The sequence below is a fragment of the Terrapene carolina genome, unplaced genomic scaffold, assembly GCF_002925995.2.
Source record: "Terrapene carolina triunguis isolate 2854851 unplaced genomic scaffold, T_m_triunguis-2.0 Scaffold558, whole genome shotgun sequence".
NCBI classification, from domain to species: Eukaryota; Metazoa; Chordata; order Testudines; family Emydidae; genus Terrapene; species Terrapene triunguis.
This window is the reverse complement of record NW_020664909.1, coordinates 1064180-1092055: the sequence shown is the minus strand read 5'-3', so window position 1 is coordinate 1092055 and position 27876 is coordinate 1064180. Positions and strand designations below refer to the sequence as shown.

The 27876-nt window shown below is 45.4% G+C and overlaps 1 protein-coding gene and 1 pseudogene across 2 annotated transcripts in view; both read right to left on the bottom strand.

Moving 5' to 3' along the window:
• The window catches only part of ST3GAL6 (ST3 beta-galactoside alpha-2,3-sialyltransferase 6), a 91816-nt gene that overhangs the window by 39903 nt on the left and 24037 nt on the right, over positions 1–27876 (bottom strand). The window contains exons 2-4 of one of the 2 annotated variants that reach the window (XM_024203575.2): positions 12295–12471; positions 11560–11659; positions 7473–7550 (exon numbers count right to left, since the gene is read on the bottom strand). In XM_024203575.2, coding sequence (XP_024059343.1) covers positions 7473–7550; positions 11560–11659; positions 12295–12301 — 185 coding nt within the window. In that variant the 5' untranslated portion in view covers positions 12302–12471. Of the gene's footprint in view, positions 1–594; positions 4079–7472; positions 7551–11559; positions 11660–12294; positions 12472–27876 lie in introns of those variants that run through there. The other variant, XM_024203578.3, reaches the window with a different exon arrangement.
• LOC112109178 lies at positions 4655–4764 on the bottom strand (annotated as a pseudogene).

The following is a 27876-nucleotide window of genomic DNA, read 5'->3' as shown; positions in this document are numbered from 1 at the left end:
CCGACAGAGGGGAAGGCGGGTGGGTTTGGAATGGATATGAGCAACACATCTCGAAGAACAGTTATGAGAAGGTGAGTAACCATTTTTTCTTCTTCGAGTGATTGCTCATATTGATTCCAATTAGGTGACTCCCAAGCTTTAACATTGTCCTGCAACTGTAATTCATTTGTTATCAGGAATTCATGTATGTTTGGAAAAACTTCAGTGTTGTTTTCCTCCACTCAGCGAGCCCAGAATTCCAGCTCTTTGTCATCATCATTGACTTCAAATAGGTGCTCCTATTTGGGATTCCATAACTCTGAGCCCACAGCCCTTGAAGTCCTAGATTTAGATCATTCAGGCAAGAGAATATATACGACAAGTATCCCAGCCGTGAAAGCCAGACTGAATCATGCAGATAGTGAGAGAGTGGGAATGGGTGGTCTGTAAAGAATACCTTGACCTCAGAGTGAAGTTCAAAGAAACATGTCATGGCCTCGCCTCGTGGCAACCATCAAACATCCATGTGGAGCGATAGATTGATGTGCTCACTTCCCATTTCATAACAGTGGAAAAGATTTTGGAATTCAAGGGATGAACTTTTATAAAGTTTACCATCTTCACAGCATTGTCCAGCAGCCCACATCTGGCATCATGGGGTCCTTATATTCTCCTATTACGACAACTGGCTAGTAACACCGCAATCAAGAGATGTGGCTCAAGCCTCGATCTCCATGTTACTCAGACTCCTTTTCTCCCTGGGTGTAAGTGTAAATGTTGAAAAATCAACTTCGGTGCCCACACAGTCCCTTCATTTCATAGGGACCTCCATCAACGTGGTCTCAGCATGATCCTACTTACCAAGTGACAGATTCCACACCCGGCAGGAACTTGTCATCCAAGTAGTCAACAGTCCTTCTGTTCTGGTCAGGATTTGCCTGTCCCTCCTTGACCACCGCCTTCACTGTCTTCAGCTGTGGCTCCAGAGACTCTATTCACTCAAATGACATACCATGGACTTTCTGATGACAGTCGCCCCCTGAAATGCTCTCCTTCCTCCAGTGGTGGACAGACCTGAGGCCAGAGGTGGGCCACTACCACAAAGAAAACTTTGGTGAAGACCCATGGAGCAGTAGTGAGTCCAAATGGTAGGACTCGATAATGGAAGTGCGGAGGGCCTACCGTAAATCTCAAGAACCTTGTGTGGGTTGGATGGATGTCTATGTGAAAATAGGCATCCTACATATCAAGAGCCATAAACCACATGCCTCTTTCTCTTTCTAGTGCCAGCATGATGGCTGCTAAGGCGAACATACGAAATTTGGGTTTGCGGATGAAGCGATTGAGACGGTGGCGGTCCAGGATTGGTCTCCACCCGTCCTCCTTCTTGGGTACCAGAAAATAAGTGGAATAGAACCCCATGCTCGGATAGTTCAGAGGAATGTGTTCTACCACCCCCCTTTGCAGTCAAGAGTCTACCTCTAGAGTGAGTACGCTGTCATGGGTGTGGTCCCTGGGGAGGGATTGGGGCAGGGGATGTGAATGAGGTAGCTTTGTGAGCTCGATTGTATAGTCACGACGAACAACATCCAGGACCCATCTGTTGTTATTGCACTCCAAGCTGGTAAAAAGAGTGCTAGACCACCCCGAAGGGGGTGGGTCAGGTGCATGGCAGGAGGGAAGGTGGTTGGTGGTGCTCTAGGTGCATTCAGAAGTATCACTTCTGAGAGAACTGAGCATGTGATGCTGAAGGCTGTGAAGGCGGTCCCGGAGGACGGGGTCGCTGGGTCTTCTGTCGCTTGTGAGGTGGTTCATAGGGTCATTGGTGGAAAAACTGGGGAGTCCTGAACCGTTGTGCAGGTCACAGATGGTAGAATTTTCTCTTGGGTGCAGGGGTATAGATACCCAGAGATCATAACGTGGCTCCAGAATCCTTGAGGGAGTGAAGGAAACTGTCAGTCTTCTGGTTACACAGGGGAGACTCGCTGAAAGGGAGGTTCTCCTATGGTATTTTGTACCTCCCTGGGGAAACCAGATGAATGCAGCCACAATTCTCTCTGCACAAGCATTTCCATAGCCATTGTGCACCAAGAGGTATCCACTGCATTTACAGCAGATTGAAGTGCTGTTCTTGTACAAGTCTGCCCTCGTCCAGGATAGCCTGGAAACAGGCTTGATCTTTGCCAGTAAAGTTCTCCAATTTACTGAGAAAATTATATTTGGCCAATAAGGCCTGCTAGTTCGAGATCCAAAATAGGAGGCTAGCCAACAAGAAAACATTGCAACCCAAAAGGTCCAGCCACTTGCCCTCCTTGTCTGCTGGGGTGGAGCGTGGGTGCTGTCACCTGGCCCACTCCGTTGTCACTTGGATCACGAGGGAATTGGATGGGAGGTGGGACAATAGAAACTCAGACCTCTTGGCTGGTATGTACCACCTTTTTTCTGCCCCCTTGGGGTTAGGTGTGTAAATGGCCCGGGTATGCCAAACAGTCCGAGCCAGCTGAAGAATGGCATCATTGATTGATAGAGCAACCCTGGTCGGTACCAAGGCACGAAGGATGTCCAGAAGCTAATGCTGCTTGTCTTGTACTTCTTCCAGTGGAATATGAAGGTCCTCAGCCACCCTGCGTAGGAAGTCCTGGAACTGGCAGGTGGTGGAGAAACTGATGTCACAGCAGCATCTGGAGAGGATGATGGGAATCGTTCCTGTTCAATACTATCAGAACTGGACTGAGTGGCTCATCCTCCAAAACTGGTTCCAAACACCTACTTGAGGGTGCCCCAAGCGGGGATAGGGATGAACCCTCTCTTGCTGAATAGGAAGGCTCCAAAGGTGGACATTGAGGCCAGGACCCCCAATATGGCCAACAGGATGGATCCGGAGGATGCTGCAGAGGGCCCCATGGAGTGGGATACCAGTGGCTCCTCTGTTGGGGGAAAGTAGGGTACCGCCACGAAGCTGGTGGTCCCTTAGGGCACTTGTAGTGGTGGTAGGAGATGAGCGGCCCTTACACTTCATCCGAATCCTCCAATGATGAAAACTCGGATCCCAGTTCCAATGTTGGTGGACCATATAAACTATAGGCAAATGGGTGGAAGCATAAGTCGACTGAGGTAAGCCCTGGGTTGGAGATCGTACCTCAATAGGCACAGGCAGCAGAGTAAGGCGTGGCAATCTTGGTTCCCCAAGGGCAAAGAGTTCATGTTGCTCCAGCGCCATTTCCAGCCTCCCTGTAGCCAGAACTGGAGCTGAAGCAGAGGACTGTCTTGAAACCGACGGTTCCCTTGAGTTAAGGGGGGCCGACTTGGAAGGCATGCGTGGCTCAGTGCTCGGTACCACTGATCTGTGCAATTTCTTGTCTTGCTTGTGAGCCTTGGAATACACCGTTTCTCCATGGCTAGAACTCATGGAAGGTGTATCATCCTTCTTGGGCCTGGAGGAAGACTTACCATGCCATGCTTATGTGCATGCTTCCTTGCCTCCTGATTAGGCCCCAGCATGGGGTGCGTAGTACTAGTACCATTGGAACCAGACTCAATCTCCATGGTCGGAGGCATGCTCCTGGGATTCTCAGGTCGATGCACGTGGGGGGTTCCCCGGCCTGGATCTGACTGTGGCCTCATGGCAACCTCCAGAAGGTGCTTCTTGAGGCAGAGAACTGGGTATGGCTTGGGAAAGACAGGCAGATACTGCACCTTGATGAAATGTGGGTTTCTCCCAAGCAGTTAAGTAGAGGCAGTATTGGTGCTCGTTGCTGACTGAGAAGGAACACGGAAAGGAGGTGCAGATCTTGAACTCAATCATCTTCAGCATAATCCAATACCTAGGCATGGGGAGTGGGGGTGAGGGGGCATGGCACTGGTAAGCAGATTTCCCAAAGTCTCTTATCTCTTAAAAACAATTACTATACACTAAACTACACTAAAAACAGCAAAAACCAGAATAAAACTAACTATATGCAATTGTAAAACTGTTTTTATTTATTTATTTATTTAAGTTTGTCACAAACTAGAGGACACTAGCAGCTCCGACTTGGACCAGGCAGCAGTAAGAAGAAACTGGAGGCACAGTCAGTCCACCCTGCCCTTTATCACCTTGGAGGAAACCATGAGGCGAAGCAAGGGTGTATGAGCAGACCAACAGACACTACGGGCATGGCTACACTTGCAGATGTAGTGCGCTGTGAGTTAAAGCCAGCTTCGGAGAGTGCAGTAGGGAAAGCGCTGCAGTCTGTCCATGCTGACAGCTGCTTGCGCACTGGCGTGGCAACATTTGCGGCACTTGCAGCGGCATTGGGAGCAGTGCATTATGGGCAGCTATCCCAGCATGCAAGTGACTGCAACGTGCTTTTCAAATGCGGGTGGGGGGGGGGGGTGGCAGGGGGGGGGGGGGGGGGGGGAAGAGGGGGTTTTTGGGGGGGCCCTCAGTGGAACGCAATAGGGACCATCACTCAAAGAGCAACAAAGCGTTAAAATGACAATGGAGAAATGATTAGTGAATATTGTCCTAAGGAGGGAGCCTACTGTAACAGCTGTAAGGACACATAGGCAGAGCAGTGTTCTTTGGGACAAGTTAGTGCAGGGCGTGCTTTTATGTTTTTCATTTAATAAAAGACTGTAGAATAAATACTTCCATCATAGTTTAATGAGTCAATATTGCTACTTCCTAAAACAAACATCAAGATTTATTAACATTAAAAATATATTTAACAGAATAAACGTTCTTCTCCACGGAAATCTTTAGTAAAAGGCAAAAGATTTATACAATCTGAAGAGAAACCAGAGAAAACAACAGAACAAAAGAAAACCATGGAAATAAGTTATGTTATCTGAAATAAACAGGCTAGCCTAGATATGACACCAAACCCTACAAGTCAATATTATGATGTCGCTTTAGTAATAAGCTCTACTGTTCGCAGGTAGATGGAGTTTACTCCCTGCAAAGTGGACCTTAATTCCTCACTCTGTGATGTGAACGCACCTGGGTTTCTTTTCCATAAGGTTAAAAATCTTTTCATCCCTCCAATCTAACAAGTGACATAAGTGGAGGATCTGACCTTTGTAAATCAGCTCCATAGTGGAGCTAAGATAATTTACACCAGCCCAAGATCTGGCTCAGTATCCTAATTCTACTCCTGGGGGAATTCTGCATGACTGTGCACCTGCAGAAAACACCCTCCCTCCCTCCCCTGAATTCCTGTGCTTCCCTGCAGAAAACAGCAGGGAAGCAAAGGGAAGCCGCAACAGCGAGTGCAGGCAGTGGGTCTGGGGAAGGGGAGGTGGAAGGGGGGGGGGAAGAAGAGGCAGTGGGGAAGGAAGGGGGGGTGGAATGGGGAAGAAAGGGGGGGTGGAATAGGGCAGGGGGAGTGGGATGGAGAAGAAAAGGGGATAGGGGAATCATGGGGGGAAGTGGGAGCCTGGCTTGCAGCTTCCCCTTGGTAGCAGCTGGGGCTCCCCTGTTAAGCAGGCCCATCAAACTCTCCCCCAGACAAACCCTACCCCCCTATACCTGGACCCCTCAGATGAGCCCCCCACACTCAGACCCCCACCCCACTGAGCCCCAACCAGCTGCACCTGGACTCCCACCCCATCAAGCCCATTCACCCAGCACCCAGACCTCCCCACTTAGCCCCCCACACCCAGACCCCCCCCCCACTGAAGCCCAACCACCTTCACCTGGATCCCCTGCATAGTCCCATTGCCCCTGCACCCGGAACCCCACAATGAGTCCCTGTGCATCCAGACTGCCCCACACAGAAACCTCTCCCCCCCCACTAAGGCCCTCCACACTTAGATTCTGCTGGGCTGAACCTACCCACCCACACCTGGTGCACTCGGTGCAGAGGGGCAGGGCCCCGGGGTGTTTCTGGGGCAGGCCCAGCCCTTGCACTGTGTCAGGGTCAGGTGCAGCCTCACTGCCAAGTCCCTGTATTGGGGGAGGTGGGGGCTTCAGGGTGATCGCTCACCTCAATGCAGCCAGCGGCCTGTGCTCCCCACTGCCATGCTGGAGCCACATTTATTTATTGACAAATAAAATTTACAGAATTTTGCAGAAGTTTAAAATATTGTGCGCATAATTTTTATTTTTTTGGTACAGAATTCCCTTGGGGGTAATTTAATTCTTTTTCCCTTTTACCTCTCAAGTTACAATAAAACCAGAATACCTGTACTTTTGCTTCCTTAAATGGAGTAGGAGCTTTTGTGTTATGCCTGAGGATGAGGCTAATCAAACATCCCTTGTGCACAAAGGGGAGATGGAAAGTAAACCATCAGTAACTCACTTTTTTAGTTCATGGAAATGCAGATATTAAAACTCACATATTTCATTAAAGGTGGAATTAATTTTGACTCATTTGATGCATTGATTTCCAGAATAAGTTGGAGCTCCATCTTCAATGTGATGTGAGTTTCAAGAATGAAAGCATACTTCCATTAAAAGACAAGCTAAACAGAAACATACAGCCGAGTCCAGAGGTCCTTATTCAGTCCTAAATTGAGCTGAGATTTATAGTTTAGATTAAATTCATCCAGTACTTTCTATGCATACAGTGTCCCATAGCAGATAATTTCCCCAAATATATGTTGTTCAAAATTTACCCAACAAATTTTATTTTATTCTTAACTCTATGGATTGATCAGACCGTTCACCATGTGTACAAAGGTCCATTTTCACAAATTTGAGCTGTGTTAGTTTGAAATAATACCATGTAACTAATCCTGTTTCCTGATTGGATGAGCACAGTTTTTGGCCTTTGAACTAGACACAATTCCACTGAATGGTAGGTATTGCCACAGAACGTTAAGAAAGCACCTCCGACCTTTAGTCCTTTGGACCTTTAGAGCTCAAATCAATACCCACTGAAGTCAGCAGTGATAGTCCCCCTAACTTCAGTGAGCTTTGGATCAGGCCCTGAATGCACAAAAATCTCCCTGGATTACTATCTGAGTAACAGTAAATTCTGTCCTCAATTATAGCCATGCAACCCCACTGCCTTCAGTGAAGGCAGAGTTGGACCCACTGCTCTAGCCTACCGATTGGAGTGTGATAGGGTTACAGTTTAATAGCTTGATTTTTAGAGATGCTGAAAGCAACTGTGGAAGCACAGATCACTGAAAAATCAGATGAAGCCCCTGAATGATTGAGTTCTAGAAACAAAGGCTTTATTTACTGTACAAGCATGAAACACTGTTCTATTGTGTCTCCCTATTATGGAAATAAATTCACGATTATTAAATAATTATATTTAATTATTTATTCACTACAGATTCATAAGTATGCTCTGGCTGCTTTGTGCTGCCCTAGTGATGTAAAGTGACCACACAGCTGCTTCATGTTGACAGAGTGGCACAAAGCAGCTCATGCGTACTCAGGAATCTGACCCCGAGGGTCACATCTGATCTGGTAGTTACGATGAAAAATATTAATGGTCAAAATGTGTTGATAACTAAAATGTCTCTTCAGTTAGCACATTCCACCCACAATTTGGACTTACTTCCATAAAGACTCAAATGGTGGGTCCAATGAACAATTTTCTAGTCCAGATTTTCTTCGTGTAGCCGTAGGCGGCAGTCTAAAAGAAAAGAATATTAAAGAATTGATATGAATTGAACAGGCAACTAAAGCAGGCGGCAGCGACAGGGTGGGAAACTTTGACAACCAAGTTCAATACATTGATTTTTTTAGTTCTACTGATGTCAACAGATCCCACCAACAAATAAAACAAATAAAATAGGACCTAATAAAGGTTTGCAAGTAAATCTTCTGGTTGCTTTCATATTAACTTTACTACTTAATACTATGCTTCTTACTGGTAAGACTTTTATCATTCAGTGCTGCTCCAAGATACCTATCTTCATTACCTAGTAGTTATTAAAGCTGCTACAACTGGAGGTCAGGTGTTAGGGCCCTGTGTGGAGATACAGAACTCTTTTGCTGACTCACCCCGATAGCCACACCAGGTGGGGTCTTACTAGTTCTACTTAAAAACATAAATACTGAGTTATTCTGTGAGAAGAGAGAGAACATGGGGAGGGGAGGAGGAAATTCTGCATGGAGAAATCAGCCCATTCAGAATAAAGCTTGAGGAATAGGGCCTGGATCCACAAAAGGGCTTAGGCATTTGCAATACTGAGCATTGCAATGCCTAACTTTTAGGTGTCTAGAAAAAAATTAACTGGAACAACAATGGGATCCACAAAATTCAAGCTAGGCACCTCGGCTCCCTATATAATGAATGGGGAGAGATAGGTGTCTTAGAATGCATTCCACATAAGCCAACACGCTAGACGTGGTGCCACCTAAGGTAGTCAATGGGAGACGCTGACAAGAGGGTGTGTCCTAGCCCTGCTCCTCTCCTGGAGATAGGCAACTAAATCCAGGCTTCAGGAAGGCGCCTATCTCTGCTAGTGATCAACAAGCGGGAAACCCTCTTCTGGAGTTAGGTGGCTTACGTGCCTAAGACATTTCTTGAGAGAATAAGTTAGGCATCTGACCAAATCCATGTACAATGGGGGGAGGGGAGGCTCTCCCTTTCTTCCTTTAGCTTAGGGTATTCATCCAGGATGTGGGAGATGCCTGGTTCAAATCCCCCCCACCTAATAAAAACAAGGGATTTGAACAAGGATCTGCCATCTCTCAGATGAGTGGTCTATCCACTGGATTATAGCGTGAGTCTCTCTCTAGCCCAATTAATATTTAAATTATTTCCTTACAGTGGCACAACTTCAACAGGAGAGATTGGGAAGATTCACATCAGAATTCTCCACAGCCCGATGGTTAGAACACTCACCTGAGAGGCAGCAGACCCCTGTTCAAATCCCCTCTTTATCAGGCAGAGGGGGGACTTGAAGCAGGGGTCTCCCACATCTTGGGTGAGTAACTAACCACTGGACTGGGAGGTCCTTTCCCCTACCCCGAACTGTTTGGTATAGAGCTAGGTCGTCTCTGAGCACGCTTACCGGTTCAGGTCTGGCCGGCTAGATATGTGCTCCTCCGCCTGTCTTCCCCTTGTTTGTGGATCATGCTGGAGTTTAAGTGGGAGACAGGTGTCTGAATGTCTAGAGTGAAGCAACATTGTGCATGCTCAGAGATAGAAACATAGGTGTCTAGAGAACTTTTACTGCAAAACTTATGCACCAAATGAGTTCAGGTGCCTGCAGGGTTAGGCAGCAGCAGAGAGTGAGTTTTGTGGATCACAGTGGTGCCTAAAAATGGGACTTAGGCAACTACCTATCTTTGTGGGTCCGGGCCTAATGTTTACATTTGTAAGCACATTTCTGCCTTATTTAAGAAGGCAAAGCCCAGGAATGAAAGTGAGGTTCACTTTCTGCAATATCTATTGTGTGTGCGCTGCGTTAGGAGCAGGCAGGCGAAACCACCCATTTACAGCTGCATAATCAAATGCAAAATGATGTTCTGACTTCAAGTTGCCACATAGCACTGATACAAACCAAACTAAGGGAAATACTATATGTTTGTTTCTTTGTTTTTAAAACATTAACCACTGAGTTCATGGTTTTATAGCACAAACCACACGAACAGCATTTTGCAGATCAGACTTAAAAATAAGTGGAGAGCTATGTGCAGCCACAGTTCTGGAGCACACGCCCACATTTGTGCCTGAAACTTAATTATAGGTGTTTGCTTCCACAATAAACTCATGCACCCAGTTACCTGAGGTGTTTGTACACATGCATGTGTGAGTTTTTCACATGTAGGCAGCTCTTCAGGCTTTGACAATTTGGCCTTGTATGTCATAAAATGACACATAATAGTGTTTAAGGTAGGTGGAAACTAAAGACCATCAAATTTAATCTTTCAGAAGGAAGTGTCTTTAAATCAAGGTGGATTGATTTAAGTCAAAGTGATTTAGATCACCAGTTTTAATCATGCTTTAAATCAGCAAGCAGGAAACTTGATTAAAAGAATTGATTTTAAATCTTATTTTGCATGTGTACTTTTTAGTTATTTTCCATTAAAGGTTGATTTTCATTGGTTGGTAACTATTAAAACATTTTTTTGATTTGCAACTAAATAGAGCCTTTACACTAAATTTAAGAACATAAGAACAGCCATACTGGGTCAGACCAAGGTCCATCTAGCCCAGTATCCTGTCTTCCGACAGTGGTAATGCCAGGTGTTTCAGAGGGAATGAACAGAACAGGTAATCATCAAATAATCCATCCCGTCGCCCATTCTCATCTTCTGGCAAACAAAGGCAAGGGACACTTCAGAGCATGGTTTTGCATCCCTGCGCATTTTGGCTAATAGCCATTGATGGAGCTATCCTCCATGAACTTATCTAGATCTTTTTTGAACCCTGTTATAGTCTTGCCCTTCACAACATCCTCTGGCACAGATTGACTGCGCATGGTGTGAAGAAATATTTCCTTTTGTTTGTTTTAAACCTGCTGCCTATTAATTTCATTTGGTGACTCCTAGTTCTTGTGTTATGAGAAGGAGTAAATAACACTCCCTTATTTACATTTTCCACACCAGTCATGATTTTATAGACCTCAATCATATCCCCTCCTCAGTCATCTCTTTTCCCATCTGAAAAGTCCCAGTCTTATTAATCTCTCCTCATATGGAAGCTGTTCCATACCTCTAATAATTTGTTGCCCTTTTCTGTACCTTTTCCAATTCCAATATATCTTTTTTGAGCAGGGGGGACAAGATCTGCACGCAGTATTCAAGATGTGGGCGTACCATGGATTCATATAGAGGCAATATGATATTTTCTGTCTTATCATCTATCCCTTTCTTAACGATTCCCAACATTCTGTTTGCTTTTTTGACTGCCGCTGCACATTGAGTGGATATTTTCAGAGAACTATCCACAATGACTCCAAGATTTGTTTCTTGAGTGATAACAGCTAATTTAGACCCCATCATTTTATACGTACAGTTGGTATTATGTTTTCCAATGTGCATTACTTTGCATTTATCAACATTGAATTTCATCTGCCATTTTGTTGCCCAGTCACCCAATTTGTTACTTCTTTATACTAACCAAGAGGATACACTATATCTATACACATTTAAGAAATTATATAGCTTGACATACACTTATTCAGATTATTAATTTTTTACTTGTCTCCCCCCCATCCCAGGAAGTGCTTTAACCACTGGGATAAATGTTTTTAGGTGGGCACCACCACTTTCTCCTCTGGCCCTTTTGTTTGGAACTAGGCAGGCACCTAACTCATTCCAGCAAGTAGCAATTAAATCACGTAAGCCACCTGAGTCCAGATACTGGGTTCCCATTAATGGATTGCAAGTAGAAATCGTCACCTAAGTCCAGGCTGCAGGGAGGTGCCTATCTTCATGAGAGGGACAGGGCTTAGCACATCCTTCTGGTCAGCATCTCCCATTGGCTAACTTAGGCAGCTCGACACCTAGTGTGCAGGCTTCTGTGGATCTCCCCCCATTCATTGTAAAGGGCACCTGGATGCTTAAGACAAGCTTTGTGGATCACAGTGTTGTTCCTGTGATTTTCTAAGAGAGCTAAAAGTTAGGTGCTGTGACACTAAGTGTTGTAACATGGATCCCACCATCAGCCCAGCAGAAATTAAACTTACAAATAGACATTTGTCTTCCACAGATTGCAGTGAAGTATAACATACATCGCAGCAGCAGCCAGTAAAACCACCAGCAGAATCCGTTTCATGACTGGCAGACCTGAAATGCAACAAGATGAAACACTTTTGCTTTACACTTATTTCCGCAAAAATATTTCGATGGATGGGTCAAACTGTCAACATCACTATTAATTGCATTTAATTCAGTCAAAATGGTTCCTCGGGCCTTAAAATCTGTAAATAGGGTTACGGGGTCCCTGAAGTTGAGGCATTCATGAGCTCAGGAACAGCAACTGAATGCTATGTTCCTCTGCACTTATAAACATGAATTTTGCACTGTGATAGTATAAACCAGGGGCAGGCAACCTATGGCACGGGTGCTGAAGGCAGCACACGAGCTGATTTTCAGTGGCACTCACACTGCCCAGGTCCGGGGGGCTCTGCATTTTAATTTAATTTTAAATGAAGCTTCTTAAACATTTTAAAAACCTTATTTACTTTATATACAACAATAGTTTAGTTCTATATTATAGACTTATAGAAAGAGACCTTCTAAAAACATTTAAATGTATTACTGGCACGCAAAACCTTAAATTAGAGTGACTGAATGAAGACTCGGCTCACCACTTCTGAAAGCTTGCCGACCCCTGGTATAAACTTATTGATTTGCATAGTTAAACAAATATACTGGCTAATGGCATTGAAATAGGACAAGATATGATCTCAGAAACCTACCTGTCATACTGCTAACTTTTAATTGATACTGCCTTTTTCTTTTCCCCCATCACATTTTATTAAAGTCAGGCTTTGATCAATGGAATATCCAAAGGCATGTTGCGATTGGCTTCTTAGGCCTTCTTAACAACGTCACAGCCGTCCACTAACTCCCATCAGTTCATGACAGGGACTGCACTGTGGAGAGAAGAATGCTACTCGTTATTTTAAACGGGTAGGAGGAAAACACAGGTCCGAGTTCAGGAGAGCACTCAAGCACCTACTTAATTTGGGAGGAATAGCAGGAAAAGATGAACTTTTCTATTTGTTATTTTTAAGTTTTCACCTAATTTAAGTGGTTTAAGAAAACAATCAAAATTAAAAAGCAGATGGGCCAGACAAAGGAAGTGGTGAAAGAGGAAAAGTGACAGTTTCAAATGACCCTTCCTTCAAATTACCACACTGCCCTTTCAACACTTAACAGTATGTCAGCTGCCACTTAACCTTCTGACAGTAGCAGTTTGGCCACAAAATGATGTAGAAATTTGCAAAAGAAAGATACACTCTTCTATTATTTTCACTTTCCCCTCAACTATGAAAAGTAGTTCTTAGTAGGGCAATATGCTACATATGCGGCTCCCATGCTTTTTACTTATGTTTTTTAAAAAGAGATGTAATGCTAATGAACCATACTCTAATAGAAATCAGTTACACCAATATACGCATATTGGTATATTTCTCAGGTAGTTGAAAGTGCTCTGCCTTTGGCCTTGTAACTCTATCAACATCTGTTGTGGCTTGTTTTAAGCAGCATTAGGCTTGTTGGTTTTTTTTTCCCCTAGCAGTTTAAGACACCTGAATTACATCTCCCTGACTCATAACAAACATAAAAAAAGTGAAAACGTAAGACACTAATGCATTATACTGCTACATCCTATTGCCATATCCAGATTATTGCAGCATGAAAACACACAGAAAGCTGACAAAAGTATTACAGTTCATATAGGCCTTGATCCTGAGGGAGGATCCATGCACCTGCTCAGAGACCCATTGAGTTCAAGACCCTTCCTCATGGATCTGATTGCAGGGTTGGAGCCCGGGTTTGTAATGGCATCCGTAGGTAAGGAACTCATGCAATAAACAAATTATATTTCAAACCAAAGAAGGACATGAGATCACCCCCAACATTGCCTTGCTTTACTGTTTTGAATTGTATTATCAGCCTCGACTGCTCTTTCAACCTGAACCCCTCACATATTACCCTCCCCTAGCATCTCCCCCACACCTTTAACTTAATCCAGACCGCATGCTTTTTGCCATAATCCAGTCTTCTTCCACTTTAGGGGTACAAAGTGAGGGCTTGTCTACACTTACATTTTATAGCGCTCTAACTTGCTGGCTCAGGGGGGTGAAAAATCACCCCCCTGAGTGCAGCAAGTCTGAGCGCTTTAAAGCGCTAGTGTACACAGGCTCCGAGCGCGGGGAGGTGGATTACCGGGAACGCTGGCAGAGCTGTCTCCCAGCGCTCGCGCGCAACCACACTTGCACTTCAAAGCACTCCCACGGGAGTGTTCCTGCAACAGCGCTTTGAAGTTTCCAGTGTAGACATCCCAGAAACTCTGATTTCCACAAGACCTTCCCTAAAACTGCAAGGAAACTATAACCAGCATAGCCTGTTTGTTAGCAGTGCTCTGTATGAGTACAGAATGTCAGGTATGGGACTCTTTTCCAAGGAAATGGGCACATAATGATTTGTTAGAAACAGCTATCAAAATAGAGACTTTCTGACCCACCCACCTACACAGCAGAAGACAATGATACATTGGTAAGTAACAAATACTAAGGGCCTGATTCTCCTCCCACTTCAATCAGTGCACATCAGGAGTGAATCAGTTGAAGACAATGGGTCAGATTTTCAGCAGTAGCAAATCATTGACTTCATTGATTTCATTGACTTCAGTGGAGCTATGCCAATTTATATCAGATGAAGATCTGGCCTAGTGGAGTCAGAACAACAGTGTAAAAGCAGTGCAAATGAGAGGCAAATCAGCCCCTAAATGCTTTTATTAGAACAACCAATGAATTCTAAGTAGAAAAAAAAAGTTGAATTCTCAGCTCAAACTATATTTCAGTTTAGGTTTTAAGCACTGGAAAATGTATATCTACGTTTTTGAATAACTACTTAGTATCCCTTTACCCTTGCAAAGAAATTTACTAAACAAAAGAACACAAATCATTATACCCTTGAAGTAATAAAGATTCATATTACAAAATGTCACTATTTTCATTTATTTTCAACACCAAATTCCATATGGAACAGCTATGTTAAAAGACCATCACCAAGGTTGCAAAGTGAAGCACTCAGAAGTTAGAAAATGCCAGAATTAAAGGTTGCTCATGCAACCTTAACTTTGCCCCTTTATGAATTATGCATCATGATACAGTCTTTAATCATATGCTAAAATACTGTTTTTACCACAGGATGTGAGAAGTTTGTGTGGTGAATTATGCTATTATCCATAGGATCCTTGCCTCATTTGCTGAAGAAATTAGGTTGCATTTGGTTAACACTGACATTTACTGGTTTTACTTCCCCACCAAACAAACAAACAAACAAAACCACGTTTTCTTTTATGTGACTTTAAAAATCCATTGCATAATTCAACCACAGATTGGTTTGATAAATGGAACCAGAATTAAAAGATGTAAGGATCTAGGCTCCAATCAGGGGGCATTGCTATTAACTTACAAGTGAGAACCTACAGGAGCAGGGATCATTTGTATTACATTGAAAACCATGCTATCCTTTCCCCAATAGTGGGTTTTATCCATTGAGGACACTAGAGGTATGCAGGCAGAGCTGGCTTTGCCCACCATTCGTTATTAGGTGAGTAAACAGAGGGCTTAAATAGTGCTGTCCAAACTTTCACAAGAACTTCAAAAAATACTTACAAGAAAAGGAAAAGAAATGTGATAAGCCAGTGTCAGATATTCTTTGCATTATTTGTTTACAGTCCTTTGCTGAGTAATTTTCTGTGACTGGATATGCGGTTTTGAAGGAAATAGAGAACCATGGGAATTTCTAATAAGAAGCCTAAATAAACCTTTGCAAATTTACTTCCTCTACTAAATGTAGGAAAACTAAACTAGCAGATTCTATTACAACATTCGGAGAGCCTTCCACATATTCAAGTGACAAAGTATCCAGATACCCAAGATTGCTCTATGTCCATTCTGAACACAAGGGCCTTAACCTGCTCCCATTGGCTTCAAATACAGACATAGTCAGGATAGATCACATACTATACTTAGTAAGGAGGTGTATTTGTAAACCTTGTGGCCACCCTTTTTCCTTGGGATAGGGGACCAGCATCCCTGCTGGGGCCCTATTTTCATTTGAAATTAGCCTTTACTCTTCTGTGTCAATAATTACAGTGCCAGAGGGCGGGGTGCAACAACTTCACATCAGTTGTGTGCCCTATCAAGCATTCTCATAATGATAACTTACAACTATGGTGTGGTCACCCCATTGTCTAATAAGTGTGTGCAGCAGCAGCTACCAGGGCCGCCCGGGGGGGGGAGAGGGGTGTGTGCAAGTGGGGCAATTTGCCCCGGGCCCCCACAGGGGCCCCCACAAAAATATAGTATTCTATAGTATTGCAACTTTTTTTTATGGAAGGGGCCCCCGAAATTGCTTTGCCCCGGGTCCCCTGAATCCTCTGGGCTGCCCTGGCAGCTACAAAGCCTAAACTGAGTAACCATGTAATGTGTCAAGTATCAGAGGGGTAGCCGTATTAGTCTGGATCTGTAAAAAGCAACAGAGAGTCCTGTGGCACCTTTAAGATTAACAGATGTATTGGAGCATAAGCTTTAGTGGGTGAATACATAATTCAAGTCCTGTTCTCCCCCCCCCCCCCCCCCCCCTTTGCTTATGCTCCAATACATCTGTTAGTCTTAAAGGTGCCACAGGACTCTCTGTTGCATGTAATGTGGCCATTCTTTTCCTTCCTCAACCCTTCCTCTGCTCCCTACTGCTTGTTACCCTTACTCATCACATCATGTCTAAGAAATGATAAACTCTTAGGCCAGTCTACACTACAAACCTAAATCAGTATAACTGCGTCACTCAGGAGTAAAAAATCCACGCCCCTGAGCAATGTAGCTATACCGACCTAACCACACATGTAGACAGTGCTGTGTCAGCGGTAGGGCTTCTCCCTTCAACATATCTACCACCTGTCAGAGAGGTGAATTAACTACACCAGCATTTCTCAAACTGGGGTACTCCAGGGACCCTGTTGGCCCCACTGATCAATTCCTCCCCCTCCCTCTTTCAACTCCTCCCCCTCCCTCCCAGAGTTTCCTGCACACCAGGGAACAGTGTGCAGCAGGCACTGGGGCGGGAGGGGAGGAGTGGGGATGGGGCATGCTCGGGGGAGGGGGCAGAAAGAGGTGGGGAAGAGGAGGGGCAGGAGTGGAGCGGGGACGGGAAGAGGTGGGGCAGGGGTGGGCCTTGGGGGAAGGGGTGGAGTGGAGCTGGGGCCTGTGGCTGAGTGCGGGGCTTGGAGGTCCACGAAAACACTTAAATCAAAATGGGGGTATTCGGGTCGCTAAACTTTGAGAACGGCTGAACTACACCAATGGGAGAAGCTCTTCTGCCGGTGTAGTAGCATCTTCACTGAAGTGTTACAGCTGCACCCGTGCAGTTGTGCCACTGTTGCGCTGTACGTGGAGACAAGCCCTTAGGGGCTCTCAGGGGCTTCTTCCTTGTGCCTTCTACCTTATTAGTTCTATAAAGCAGATTTGGGGTGCAATTTAAATAAATACCAGTGTTGCAAACTGTTGCAATTTAATCGCAAGTCTTGCGATAAGTGGTGTTTTGCTTCAAATCCTAGCTGCAGCAATTAAGAGGCGGCGTGAGAATCTCATCTTTCATTAAAACAAAGTAAGTTTTCAGCCCTCATGGTTGTGGAGAAAAGTTGAAAATGTGGAGTCAGGGCAACCTAAAAGTTCAAAAGCCAGTGGCAAAACACAAAACCAAACTTTTTTTAAAATCTCATGGATATTTAAGCCAATCTGATAAATTTGGGGGGGGGGGGGAAGGGGGAGTACACCTCATGAATTTTGATTGCTTGAGGTAGCAATACTGTAATACAAAACCTTATATTCTTTTCCTGTAGTTGGCACTGCAGTACATTTCCTGTGGGCCACCTGCTCATTAAGATAAACACAGGCAGTGCTAATTCCAGGACTTAATGTTTAAAAAGAACTTCATGAACTGCCAATACACATACCCAGTAGAGTAGGTTTAAAGAATTTATTTATACTGCTCAGTTAGTGCATTGCATTATTTCTGACTTTTTCTATTTTTTGCTGTCTGTTCCAAAATATCTTTGCATAGTTTGGTATCTCTACTCTTTTTCAGGAAAGAAATACTGCCATGGGCATTACATGAAAGAATTGTGGTAGGGCCTTAGTTTGCTAATCTTATTTTATTACATTTACCAAGTCCTGAACTCTTACTCTTTTTTGCCACCTTTCCTTGCTTTCAATGCCATTCTGATATCGATTTAGCAAGAGACAGAGCCTCATTTAAACATAAATCATATGTTTAAATGAGGCTGGGAAATTAATTTATCATCATCATGAAACGTCTCTGAATTAAAACTCCATTTCCTGGTTTTGGGAATAGGACAATGATTTACTCTCCAGCTGTGTATGGTCAGTTTAATAGTTCAACTTACTTATATAACTTTTCTAAATGAGCAAGTCATTATAAATCTGCTTCGGAGATTTCCCTGTTTGTGGAGTTCCACACTAAACCACGACTGCCCACACTGAGATTCTACTGTGAAAAAGGTATCATTGGCTTCCTGATGGTGTGTTGCAACAAATGTGCTCCTATTACAAGTTAAAAAAAAAAAAAAAAAAAAAAAAAGTTTCCCCTGTGTTGGATCCACTGATCAGGACAGAATTTATAATGTATGGGTATTCCTGTCCAATCCATATGAATGATAGGGGCAGAGGTGGTTTTGTTTGTTTGCTTTGTGGAAGCTGAAACCTCCTCTTGCTGGCACACTAGCTGAATGAGCCAGGCACTCCCACAGACACTGCCTCAATTAAAGACAGCATGTACTTCCCCACAAGGAGTGAGCTTTCTGCAGGAGATTTTTTCCATTATTTCTCCAGGAACAGAACACACTGCTTCAGAAGCAGGGAGCAGGGGAGCTGGAATTTTTTTAGCAACAGGTATTTTCCCCAGTACTTATTCTCCACCAGTGATGTTCAGCAGGGATGGTGGTAGATGACAAGACTGTCATCTTGTTATTCTGCATTTCACCTGCTCTTGCAGCCAGCAGCTTAGCTGTGCATTGCTGCACAGTACATTGGGGGCACTCCAGGAGGGTCAGCAAGTTGTTTTTAGTATCTGAAGGCTAGCCTGCCTTTATTTCAGGATCAGGTTGGTATCACATTAGGGACTGCAACGGTATAGTGCCGGGGTAGGCAACCTATGGCACGCGTGCCAAAGGCGGCACGCAAGCTGATTTTCAGTGGCATGCACACTGCCCGGGTCCTGGCCACCAGTCCGGAGGGCTCTGCATTTTAATTTAATTTTAAATGAAGCTTCTTAAACATTTTAAAAACCTTATTTACTTTACATACAACAATAGTTTAGTTATATATTAAAGACTTATAGAAAGAGACCTTCTAAAAACGTTAAAATGTATTACTGGCACGCGAGACCTTAAATTAGAATGAATAAATGAAGACTCGGCACACCACTTCTGAAAAGTTGCCGACCCCTGGTATAGTGTTTAGAGAGCCAACACAACCATTCTGCTCTCCATCAGCACAGCCTGCCAGCCAGCTCAGACAAGGGAAGGAAAATCACCTCCAGCTGGGCCCTGCACAGACAAAACACCATCATGGTTTCATTTTGTCTCAAGGCTTTAGGGAGACTTCTGCATCAGCACCTGTTGTACGCATACCTGCACTTCCCTACTCCACGCTGCTTGAGGCCAGTCACTCACCTCAGACTGGCGTATCCTTGGGCTCAAAGCACCTCGTGAAGAATGCAAGGCTAAGTGTAAATTGATTCTAACCCTTCTTTTCACCCTCAACCTGCCTTCATTTTCATAAGCAAGGTGATTTTCCAAAGAAGGAATTGAGCTGGTGTCTGGCACCCAGCAAGTAGTCACAGTGGCTGGCTCAGTTTAATTGGGGTGTGAAATAGACAAAAGCTCCTTTTGAAATTTCTCCAATTGTCCTTTTCACTTTGACTCACTGCAAAAAACCATCCACATTGTGCTACAGATTGTCCCATCATCCTAGGGGGGAAAAATCTGCAACAGAGCCAGCTCAGGTAAGGGATTATCAAGAAGTTTATGGTGGGTTCTGGCTGGAGAGAGATGGGCAGGGTGGGAGTTTTTGGAGGGGGCAGGAACTACACTGCGTGGGCATAGGAAAAGTACAGAGTATGAAAACCCAGGCAGAACTAGTTTAATCTGGGGTCTAGTTTCAAGGAACAGATTCATGGGCATTAGGAGTGGAATATCCCTTTTGTGGAACCCACCTGATCCAGGCTGGGAAAACTCTCCATACTCCCAGTGCTGGAGTCTGAACCTACAGACACTTGTTGCCGTCTCTCCCAATTTTGGTGTCGTCTGTAAACTTGATCAGTGATTATTTGAATTTCTCCTCCAGGTCATTGATAAATATGTTAAATAGTATAGGACCAAAAACTGCCCCTTGTGGGACCCCACTAGAAACACACCCGCATGACTATAGTTCTCCATTTATAATTATATTTTGAGACCTAACAGGCAGCTACTTTTCAATCCATTTAATGTGGGCCATGTTCATTTACTGTTGTTCTAATATGCACTTTTATCAAGTCAAATGCCTTGATCACTTGATGATTCCCTGTTCTGTTCATTCCCTCTGAAGCACCTGGCACGGGCCACTGCCAATCCTAGAAGTTTAAGTATATTACATTAACAATATTACCTTTATCAACCAAACTTCTAATCTCATTGAAAAACATATATAATTGATTGCATTGATTGGTATTAAATACATTACACTCCTTTAATTCTTTATTAATCAAACCCAGTATCAGATGCTCCATTATCTTGCCTGTTATCATTGTCTAACAGGTCCATAATTACCAGGGCATCCCTTTTACACTTTTCAATTATTGGCAAAATATCAGTTTTCTTCCAGTCCTCTTGAATTTGCCCAGTGTTCCAAGACCTTGTGTCATAGGTAGAGCACAGAGTCTTAACACTAGCACCTTCTCATCTTAGGTCATGGCTACACTTGCGAGTTAAGAGTGCATTAAAGCAGCCCTGTGCGCTCTAACTCACGACACGTCCACACTGGCAAGGCATGTAGAGCGCTCGGACTCCGCAGCTAGAGCGCTCCTGGTAATCCACCTCAGCAAGTGGAATAATGTTTGATGCTCCTCCGCTGGAGCGCCACGGCGCCAATGTGTACCCCCTGATCTTTTAATGCGCTCTAATCGGCCTCTAGAAGTGTCCCACAATGCCTGTTCTAGCCACTCTGGCCATCACTTTGAACTCTACTGCCCTGCCCTCAGGTGACCAACCGTCAGACCCGCCCTTTAAATTCTCTGGGAATTTTGAAAATCCCCTTCCTGTTTGCTCAGCAAGGCGTGGAGTGCTCTCAGCGAATCTTTCCAGCTGACCATGCCTCCACGTGCCAGGTGATCCCCATTATGGAGTAATGGCAAGGTGCTGGACCTCATCAGTGTTTGGGGGAAGGAAGCTGTTCAGTCCCAGCTGCGCTCCAGCCATAGGAATTACAATACCTTTGGGCAGCTATCAAGGGACATGATGGAAAGGGGCCATGACTGGGATGCGCTGCAGTGCAGGGTTAAAATGAAGGAGCCACGGAATGCCTACTGCAAAGCCCACGAGGCAAACAGCCGCTCCGGTGCTGCCCCCACGACATGTCATTTCTACAAAGAGCTGGACGCAATACTTGGGGGCAGCCCCATCTCCACCCTGAAGACCACCATGGACACTTCAGAGCCCAGTTCAACAAGGCAGGAGGAGGAAAGCGGGAGCGAGGGTGCTGAGGAAGAGGAAGACACCCAGGAGCTGTTCTCAAGCCAGGAGGAAGGTAGCCAGTTGCGGTGGCTGGTGCTTGGGAAAGGACAAACACCAAAGGAGGTGCCCGGTAAGCTGCTTTTATTTTGGGAAGGAAGTTATTCGGTGCGGGCTCTTGGGGTGAGAAGGGTTAGGGCTGCATGCATGCCTAGATGTGGAATAGGACGTTGATGTGCTCTCTCACATCGGCCTCAGTGATCTCTTCAAAGGTCTCATCTAGAACTTGGGCAACGCGCTTGGGCAGGTTTCTTGGGAGAGCCACTGTGGTCCTTGTCCCAGTCAGGATAACATGTCTGCACCACTGTGCCGTGAGGGGCGGGGGGGACCATTGCTGCACACAGGCAAGCTGCATATGGGCCAGGGCGGAAGCCGCATTGTAGTAGAAGACCCTCCCTTGCTTCCCAGGTCACCTCAGCAGCAAGATATCTTCCAGGACGAACTCCTGTGGAAAATGTGGGGTGCAGTGTTCAGTATAGGGGCCCCTGCAGCTGTTGGCTCTCCCCAAGGCACAGAAACCCAGAGGACAGTATGGCTGTGAAACAATCAGTCGCGCTTGACCCTGTGCTTACTCGCCATTTTGGGGCTCCCAGGGGTTATGTGCGCTCGTTTTGGGATGAGCAAATTCTGCTATTGTGCAGACTGTGCTTGCCCTTAAGTACGGGGGAATCATTGCTCTGTCTGGTGTGAACAATGCTGCCTCTCTTAAGTGTTGCATTTTGCCTTTACAGATGCAACCTTAAGATCTCAGCGGTCCAGGTTATCACCGGCCGAAAGACTCCAAAGGATTAGGAAGAGGCCACGTAGAAGCAAAGAAGACATACTCCATGAAGTAATGCAGCAGTCCCTTAATGAGAATCTAAAAGTGCAGGAGTGGAGGGAGAGTGAAAGCAGGATCCGCCAGCAGAATGAGGATCACTGGCAGCAAAGCACGGATTGGCTGATAAGCATCATGGAGCGCCAAGTGGACTCTATCCAGGTGCTCGTAGCCATGCAGGTGGAGCACTACCGCGCCTGCCCCCCTGCAGCTCTTGTCCCAAAACCCTTTCCCTTGTGCCACCATGTCACCTCCAACCCACTTTCCCCAACATCCGGGTTCTTATCGCCACCAGCTGCCTCCAACACCTGTAGCTTCACCACCCAGCCCTGAAAACGATGACCCTTACCCACTGCACTCAACCCCCATCACCATGCATTATAGCCATCCTGAAGTGCAGCACTCATTGCACAGCACTCCAGACAGGAAGGTTGAGTATGAGAACAGGACATATGCAAATCTGTGATTGAACTGTTCCCCACCTTGCCCTTTCTGTTTCCCAAGCAGTTGTGCTTCTTTTCAATAAATGGATTTTTTGGCTTTGAAAACATTCTTTATTATTGCATAAAGTAAAAGACACCTTAGCCCAGGAAAGCAACAGGCACTGCAAGTCAGCGTAGCAAACACAGATTCCTACTAACATTGGAACCACTGCACTTCACTCCCATGCAGGGCACCAAACATTACTGGTGGCTTTCAGCCTCAAATTGCTCTCTCAAGTAGGGTGACCAGACAGCAAGTGTGAAAAATCGGGACAGGGGGTGGGGGGTAATAGGAGCCTATATAAGAAAAAGCCCCAAATATCAGGACTGTCCCTATAAAATCGGGACATCTGGTCACCCTACCCTCAAGGCATCCCTAATCCTTGCAGCCCCACGCTGGGTCCCTTTAATAGCCCTGCTCTCTGGCTGTTCAAATTCAGCCTCCAGATGTGGAACCTCCGAGTTCCATGCCTGAGTGAATCTTTCACCCTTCTCTTTGCAAATGTTACTGAGGGTACAGCACGCGGATATAACTGCGGGGATGTTGTCATTGGCCTGGTCCAGCTTCCCATACAGAGAGTGCCAGCGGCCCTTTAAACAGCCAAAAGCACACTCCACAGTCATTCTGCATTTGCTCAGCCTGTTGTTGAACCACTCCTTGCTGCTGTCAAGGCTCCCTGTGTAGGGTTTCATGAGCCACGGCATTAAAGGGTAAGCGGGGTCTCCAAGGATCACAATGGGCATTTCGACTTCCTCTACGGTGATCTTCTGGTCTGGGGAAAAAGTCCCGGCTTGTAGTTTCCTGAACAGGCCAATGTTCCGAAAGATGCGTGCGTCATGCACCTTTCTGGGCCAGCCCACGTTAATGTCAATGAAACGCCCACGATGATCCACAAGCGCCTGGAGAACCATAGAGAAATACGATTAACGTACTCGGAGGCTAGGTGGGCTGGTGCCAGAATTGGAATATGCGTCCCATCTATCACCCCTCTGCAGTTAGGGAAACCCATTTGTGCAAAGCCAGCCACAATGTCATGTACGTTACCCAGTGTCACGGTTCTTTGACTTTCCCACTCCAAACTGGTTAGTGACCAATTGGTAGCTGTCTGGAGTTGCCAGCTTCCAGATTGCAATAGCCACCCACTTCTCCACTGGCAGGGCAGCTCTCAATCTCATATCCTTGCGCTGCAGGGTGGGGGCGAGCTCATCACACAGTCCCATGAAAGTGGCTTTTCTCATCCGAAAGTTCTGCAGCCACTGCTCATCATCCCAGACTTGCATGACAATGTGATCCCACCACTCAGTGCTTGTTTCCCGAGCCCAAAAGCGGCGTTCCACAGTGGTGAGCATGTCTGTGAATGCCACAAGCAATCTCGTGTCGTATGTGTTACTCGAGTCAATATCATCGTCGGAGTCCTCACTGTCAGTCTGGATCTTAAGGAGTAACTTGACTGCCAAACGTGACATGCTGGCGAGACTCGTCAGAATATTCCTCAGCAGTTCAGGCTCCATTCCCGCAGAGCGAAAGGGAAGACAGAGCGCACAGTACAAAAATCATTGAAAGATGGTGCCAAACGTGGACTGAAGCACAGGGATTGTTAGGATGCGAACCGATGCATCACGGGGCATTGGGACAGGACCCAGAATGCCCCTCCACCCCCCTTTCCCACAAGTCACAGTGCCAGAATGGGAAGAGGTGCTCTGTGGGATAGCTGCCCATAATGCACCACTCCCAATGCTGCTGCAAGTGCTGCAGATGTGGCCATGCCAGTGCGCTTGCAGCTGTCAGTGTGGACAGACTGCAGCGCTTTCCCTACTGCACTCTCCGAAGGCTGGTTTAACTCACAGCGCTCTACAGCTGCAAGTGTAGCCATGCCCTTAGAAGGCCCTCTCCCTCCTTAGCCCATCAACACCTTTAAAGGAAACAAACCATGCAGGGTCTCATCCCTAATCAAATCAGGGATGGTTTAACACTTTGTCCTTTCATGCAAGATCAGTGGTTAAATGGGTTACTTGTCTGTTGGCACCCCTCCCTCATGAGATAGAAAAGCAAAAACAATAGAACTGATACTAAACATCTGGTTTCTGGCTTACACTTTGCACGGTATTGTTTCCTGGATTGTGCATCTTTACTCACAGCTACATGAATTGAGTGAAGAAAACCCATACAACCAACTGCCCCCAAACCTACATATTCACAACGTGCCACAGTGTTGTTCCACTCTAAGCTCCACCTCAAGAGCAAGACACAAAGTCCATCCCAGCAGTTCAGGCACCCTTCCAATTCTCAGGCCATGTCTACACTACACAATTAAGTCAACCTAACATAGTAATTACTACGGTTTTTCATGGCCACACTACCCTCCGTCTGTCGGTGGTGCGCGTCCTCACCAGGAGTGCTTGCACCGACTTAAGAGGGGCAGTGTGGGTGGCTGAGAGCCCAGGTGGCAGTTGGGCTCCAGCTGGGAGCTCTGCGGGGAGCCCATAGCCCAGGCTCTTAGTGCCCGTCTGTGAGGCTCCAGCTGTCAGCAATGCTGGGGCTCATAGCTGGAACACCCCCACACCCCATTTCAAAACAGGCACCCTACAACAAGTAAGGCAGTGTCTACACAGACACTGCTTTGCCCGAATTACATAGACCTAAGCCTCATGCCGCTCATCCATTTGGATTTACTAAGTCAGTGTAGCGGGCGAGTTACGGCGGGGGGGAGGAACATGGTAATGTGTTTGCTTACATAGTTAGATCGACATAAGCTGCCTTATGTCGACTTAACTTTGTAGTGTAGACACGCCCTCAGTCTTGCTCCAAAATCACGGTGGGAAGAAAAACAGCTACCTCCTCTCAACCCACTCAACCTTGGAGGTCTCCCATATCAACAAAGTTCTCATCCTCCCCCAATTTACCATCTTTGACTCTTACATGTAGGCGAGAGAAGCCAGTCAACACAATCCAGCCTCTCTTCCACTGGGGTGCAAAAGCCCTGGGGTACTGCCATTGGGTGAATTCAGTAACAGAGCTACAGCAGCTTGTCTTGTTCCCTTTGCAGCTCTCTTGCCTTGCTCGGGATCTCTTGTTCCTTCCCTGTCTATCTAGAATCTACTGCTACCAGCCCCCCAGTGCATGTTGCTTCCCCTCTAGCTGAAGTTGGGACTGACTACAGCCCAGAAGCTTTTGCATTTGCTAGTTAGTTGGGAAGCAGTAGACACAGACTGGGTGGCCCCTGGTCACAAACAAGGAAGCTAGAGGCACCCTCTCATTCCCCCCGCCCCCCCCGTATCCTGCATAACATGCTCTAATACAGCTAGGAACAGCCCTAACAATTGGCTTCACCTACTTTCCCATGAGATGCATGTGCACCAGCTTTTTGTGCACTACACTTCTTTAAGGGCATGTCTGCACTGCAGTTGGGGTACGTGATTGCAGCTGGGGTAGGCATACCCATGCTAGCTTTAATCCAGCTAGCACAACTTAAATAGTAGTGAAGACCCAGCAGCGTGGGCTTTAGCGCTGGCTGTACAAGCCCATCTGGAACCTTGGGAACCTACTTGTGTTGCTATCCCACTCCAGGGTCGGTGCCCCTGCATCTTCACAGCTATTTTCAGCCGAGCTAGCTAGATTAAAACTAGCATGGGTCTGACTACCTGAGCTGCAATCACACCCCCAGTTGCAATACAGACATACCCTAAGTGGAGAGAAGTCTCCCTCCCTGCTGGAGCTTCAGAGCATACACATACTATGTGCTTTGTCTCATGGAGACCTTGCTTTTGTTCTGTTAATATAAAATAAAGGTCATTCTGACTGAGAGCGTATGGTTGCTTTGTGCTCATATACTATCTGCTAGTAAACATAAAAAACAACTTGAAACGGAATAGCTAGTGTAGTATAAATAGGTTTGTTTTTAAATATTATTATTACTACTACTACTAAGGGAGAGAGTGCTGTCCACTGCCAAATTTCCAAGATTCCAAAAACTGGTTTGAGACATTCCAACTTGTGACTATCCTTTCTTTAATGAAGATTAAACACCAATAAATTACAAGTTTTAAAGATGCTATTAAATAGAAGGAGTCAGTGAGATTGTGTCCTTGCTTACCCCAGTCTTCTTGCAACTGACTTTGTTCAACCACTCTGGGAGACAATGAGATGGCCTCTCCTTGACAGTGTGGGAGCTACACAGCATAACAACACTAGCTCAACAATAACTATAATGCAAGATTGGATCCATGTTTTCTTTTGTGTGTTTGATGATGAAGGAAGACACGATCCTCACAGCTAGAGAATACACATGGATAATTTTTCAACACAACAGCCCCTTTGAATTATTATTAAGGCAGATGTGTCTGTAATTATTATATTTATTCCATTCCAGACTTTCCTGATATAAATTAGCTACCTCCAGGGTCAGGAGTTGAAGGATGATGGGGAGAGCCACCAAATTGTAATGAGTTGACAGCTCCTGGGTGGGAAACCCTGATGGCATTTTCCATGACTAAATAAGAGTCAAAGAGGATTACCTTGACATTTTCCCCTTAATCTTCAATTATTTGGAGGAAATTGGCAAAATGACCAGTTCCTTTAGGTTGGATGAAAACTGGATTCCATTTGTGGGCTTCTGGAAGAAAGCCGTGAGGCCCTCTATTCACAGTTACTTCCTTAACAGCATGATCTAACCTACAGCCAGTCTAATCTCTATGAGATTGCAATACACCCAGCTAAAAGTTCCTTTTAGCCTTCCAATTTCAGAAGCCCTCCTGGTGCAGTGCCTTTATTGGAATGTGATAGGGCAGTCAAATAAATTAAGCATCACCTCTCCTTCACCTCTTAAAAACCAAACAAGCACATTACTGCAATGAAATATATATAAATGCAACATTATGGCTAAATCTTGGTTGAGAAAGAGGAGTCAGGAAATTCAAAGCAATTGCTGCAGGAACCATAGCAACTACTATACCACATGACATTTGGTAGTTGCAATCTGACCTCCAAAATATATATACAGTGAAACCCCACTATAACGTGATAATTGGGGGTCCAAAAAATTTGATCGTGATAAATGCTGGGTGGGCAGAAAACGACTTGCATTTGCGAACTGCCCATAACGGTAACTGAAAGGGTGTAGCATTAGTGACAGCATAAGCTAGTCAGCCTATTAAACGAGCCAGAACCAGCCTGAGA